This window comes from Microtus ochrogaster, chromosome 8 (genome assembly GCF_000317375.1).
Source record: "Microtus ochrogaster isolate Prairie Vole_2 chromosome 8, MicOch1.0, whole genome shotgun sequence".
Taxonomy (NCBI): domain Eukaryota; kingdom Metazoa; phylum Chordata; class Mammalia; order Rodentia; family Cricetidae; genus Microtus; species Microtus ochrogaster.
Genome location: NC_022015.1, coordinates 85,004,129 through 85,008,977, shown reverse-complemented (window position 1 = coordinate 85,008,977; position 4,849 = coordinate 85,004,129). Strand labels below are relative to the sequence as shown.

At 50.4% G+C, this 4,849-nt stretch overlaps 1 protein-coding gene across 1 annotated transcript in view; it reads right to left on the bottom strand.

The window, feature by feature from the left end:
* Atrnl1 (attractin like 1) overlaps positions 1-4,089 on the bottom strand; it is a 558,188-nt gene extending 554,099 nt beyond the window's left edge. Inside the window, exon 1 of the mRNA XM_005352541.3 lies at positions 3,405-4,089. Coding sequence (XP_005352598.1) covers positions 3,405-3,694 — 290 coding nt within the window. The 5' untranslated portion in view covers positions 3,695-4,089. The remainder of the gene's footprint in view (positions 1-3,404) is intronic.
* Positions 4,090-4,849: the final 760 nt, after the last annotated feature.

Here is a 4,849-nt window from a genome sequence, read left to right as displayed (position 1 = left end):
GGCACACACTACACACATGCATACACACATTCACACACTATACATGTATGAACACACGCAAATGCACAGGCACACACTACACACATGCATACACATACATACGCACACTATACATGCATGCACACACACAAATGCACAGGCACACTACACACACACGCATACACACATATACACACACTATACATGAAAGCACATATACACAGATACGCACAGAGACACACACCACATAATTTAAAAAGTAAAAATAATTTTTAAATTACAACTGAGCCTAGCACTTGAAAAGCATGTGTGATGCCTGGGGTTTAATGTGTGGGACCACAAAACAAACAATGAAATCGTAAAGAAAAAATAACTAATTAAGACTTCACTCTGAAAGCACAGAGGAGGAAAAGCTGTGCTATAGCAGTAAACAGCAAGGGATGGCTGGGGAGTCCAGAAAAGCCCTTGTTAGAAGAAGCCTGAGTCAAGCGTAGAAGGCTCAACAGTAATTTCCCAAGCAAAGACTGGAGAGGAAGAGCTTTGAGAAGAAAGGAGTGTAAAACACCCCCGAGTCCCAAATGAAACCCCAAGTGTAGGAGGGAATCAAATGTGTTTAAGAAGCCAAACAATGGAGACAAAAAAATAAACCAACTTCACAAATTTGAAACTATTTAAACTGTTTTAAATTCTACTACGTGATTACATAATTTAATAATATAAATTATTTATTATAATTTTACTTAGAAGTGAAGACATACTAACAGAGAACATTTAATTTTTCACATTAAAGTTACTCACAGGTTCTCTATAATTAACAATAAATATTCAATTGCTTGAGAACTCTCAGCATCAGGAAGTTGATTTATCCCAGGTCGTTTTTTTGGCCCAACCCCCAAGAGCTCCTTCTGCACTCAGCATGGAGTGCGTTCTAGTAGCTTAGGCTTGGCATAGTGGCACACACCTTTAATCCCAGCACTTGGGAGGCAGAGGCAGAGGATCTCTATGATTCTGAGGCTAACTTGGTCTACAGAGTGAGTCCAGGACAGGCAGAGGTGTATAGAGAGGCCCTGTCTCAAAAAGGAAGAAAAAAGAGAAGTTTAGGGGAAAAAAAAAATTGAGTTTTAATCGTGTATCTTCTGTTGATAGAAAACACCCTATGCCCTCACAGTGCATACTTATTTTACTGTTACTAAAAATAGAACTCCAGCCAGGTCGTGGTGGCACAAGCCTTTAATCCCAGGCAGAGGCAGGTAAATCTCTGTAATTTGGAGGCCAAACTGGTCTACAGATGAGTCCAAGACAGCCACAGCTATTACACTGTGAAACACTGCCTCAAAAAATCAAAAACAAAAAAGATTCCATTATAACTGTGAACTCAGAATCCAAATTTAACTAGCCTGAAGGTTTAAAAGTTATATATAGAATAAAGTTCATTATTTTTAAAATAGCAACGACTGAATCCTTTAACATTAAATATACCTCTTTTGCTCCTAAATTTGCATGAAAAAAAACACAGATTTGTAGTGTCATATCTACCCTAAAAATCTGTATTTCATAGAAAATCAAGTTGCATTTACAAGAGTACAATGAATCATAAGAATAACGGCTCCCACAGACGACTATCCACTGAGTTCAGGTCTGACCGTGTGGACGCTGAGGTCTGCTCTCCTTCTACTCAATAATGTATGTGGTTCAGGAACATCTTCCAGTGTTATGTGGTCTACTTACAACCTGATCTGTGTGATTTCTCTTACCAAGTGGGACCGCAGCTAAGAGAAGTCACAGGCTGCTGACTTAGCTTTCACAAGTATCCTACTCAAAATGCAGATACTGGGCTGAACATCCCAGAACTACTGGATATCCTCTTTCGACAAACGGAGCAAATTCACCAACGCCCATTAGTTATATACCCATCAAACAATCTTCCTCTTTCGTAGAAAATGTGAAAATTAATATAACCTTTTCATTTTGGTTGCTCCCAATATATACGGTCAAGATGCTCTTAAGAGGTGAACGGCAGCCAAAGGAAATCAGGCTATTCATGAGGCATAATTCAATCAGGTCTCTTGTCTCAACGTAAACCATGTCTAAACTTTTCATTGCTACCGCTCTCAAAATATTTTAAATGCATTGTAAAACTTACATATCAGTTTCTCAAACTTTTAACCCTGGAAACACATAGCCCTAAGACTCCAAACAAATTTTGTGAAATTTCACCTAAGAGTCCCCTTGAAAACAAACAACTAAACCGTAAAGTCACTTAAGTTTTGAAAGTGTTATTTTAAAACAAACATTTTTACCTTGACTAGGGGGCACTGTCCTAACCAGCAACAGCAAAAATGTGGAAAATATAATTATATATATATAATATGTATATATATTATGTATATATTTTTATATGTATAATATATATATATATATATATATATATATATATATATGCTGTGTGTTAAAACTCCAAAGAAACTACCCTGGAATATATTATCAAAGTGAGCCACATCCTTACCTTTGCCTCAAAGCCTGGGACATTGCACCTAGATTTTACTATCATCTTCACAGCAAACTCTAGTCACCTACATAACATAATTTCACAGTCACAAATCAGCCAGCAGTCTTCAAGTGACGCATCCAGGATACGCTGTCTAAAACCTGCAGGGTGCCAAGAGGGCTGCATGAAAGGCCTCAAAAAACTTCTCTGCCGACAGCCACCCTTCTCTCTACAGCGTGCCGAAATCTAATAAGCATCAACCAATAGGGAGAGAAATCTTGACCCCAGAGATTCACGCTCCTTAGCAGCTTCAGCTTCAGAAAAATCAAACTGACTTTGACAACTGCCACAAGCAACTCGGCGCAAAACCGCCCCAACAAATTCAGCACCTCTACAAGAGCACGTCCTGGAATCGCGACTCGGCACTTTCTGTGCAACAAATGCTGCCTGGATCTCTCTCTGGGTAGACGCTGCATAGGAAGCATAAGATTCCAGTAAGTCAGAGACTTGTGGGAAATGAACGAGAAGACCGAACCAGAGCTCATAACCAGGTGTGGAACAGAGCACGCCCTTCTTAGACCCGACTAGACGGGAAGGAGCTGGGCCAAAACTTTAAACCTTTACACTTCTCACAATGTTCCTGGGTTCTCGTGCATTATTTGCACCGTTCCTGTTAAATTGGTGGAGTTTGGCACCGTGACTGTGAGTGAGAATGTTCTTTCTGCCCAGAAGATGACAAGCCACTGAGGACATGCGGAAAGGCACCGAGTCAGCCAGGGCTGGGCTCCCCCGGGCAGCCTGAGGCTGGAGGGGTGAAGCGCAGGACCTCTCCCGACCTCTCCCAGCACTAAGAGCCTGGGACCCCGAGGTCACAGCAGGGTAGGGGGTGACGGTGGGGGGGAAGGGCTGAGGTTCTGGGTCCCGCGAAGGCACTTACTTGAACCTGCCCTGGCAGTGCTGGCACTGGTCCCCCACCCAGCCCGGGTCGCACAGGCAGGTGGAGTTGACACAGCGACCCGAGAAGCAGGAGCCAGTCCTCTCGCAGGGCTTGGACTGGGACACCTGAGCATAGAGCGCCAGGTAGAGGAAGCCATAGCACAGCAGCCAGCTGTGCCCGTCCAGCTGCAGCCAGGAGGAGGCGCCCCCGCCGCTCGCCCGCCGAGCCCTGCACAGCCCCGGGGCGGCCAGCTGCGGGGCACCCGAGCGGGCCCGGCCCCCCAGCTCCATCTTCCCGGTGCCCGGGCTACGCTCACGGGCGGGCGGGTGGGCGAGCACGGGGATGCCGCTGAGGCGGGGATTCCAGCTGCAGACGACCTCGCCGCCGCCGCCGCCGTTCCTCGGCTGCTCAGCGGCGCCGACCCTCGTCCCGCTGTCCCGTCCGGAGCGACGGTTCCCGGCCGCGGCGGCCTCCAATCGGCTGCCTCAGATCACGCTCGGGCATCGCCGCCCGCTCTGCTGACCTTGTCCTCGGCGAGCCCAACCCCGCAGCCGCGGCAGCTCCGGGGAGCGGAGCACAGAGCCGGCGGCGCCCGGCGCTCCGGAGGGGACCCGAGGGGGAGGGGACCGGGCGGGGAGGGGGAGGGGACCCGCGCGGCCCCGCCTCACCCGCGGCCCGCGCCAACTGCCTGGGCTCCGAGCGCGGCTCGCCCATGAGGGCGGGGCCGAGCGGGAGCCCCTAGCCGGGCGCGTCCACGGCGAGCAGGGGGGATGGGAGAGAGGACGACAGCCTCCCGCCGCCTTCCAGCCGTCCCGAGGCCCCGCAGAGGCCGTCTTCCCTCCGTTTGCTAAGGACAATTGCCGTGGCCGCTGCCACAGCCGGGGCTGGGGAGCGACGTCCCCGCAGCCACGCGCGATCGTGGCCGTCTCCCCCCTCGGTTGCAGCGCTGTGGTCTCGCCCGGCCCCTGACGGGGACACGGGACTCCCCCGCGCGCGCCCACCCGGCCAGCGCAGACTGGAGTGCGTCCCCCAGGTGTGGCCTGCGCCTGGAGCCCCACGGAGGAGAAATCCACTCGGGCTTCCTCGCTTCGGTGGGAAAGCAGCCTTTGCACTCCTCGGGCTGCAGCAGCGAAAGTGCTGCGCTTGCCCTAGCGCTTTCCCAGCTTCCTCCGTGTTTCTTCTTTTTTTCTTAAAAACTCCCAACTCCACACAAAGAGCTGAGCATGTGCAGTCAGCAAAGTCTTAAAGGCACCGCGGTGGACCACGTTGTGGGGTCTGCAGGGGCGGGGCGGGGAGGGGTGGCGTGAGGGGCTGAGAGGGACGCGAAGCAGTTCCCGTGGGGCGACCTCAGCCGGAGCGCCCTTTATGGGCGGAATTGGGGCTCCCCCGCCCCCAACAAAGAACTGCGGGGTTCTGAGCCCGAGCGCCACCCCTCCCGACGCTGC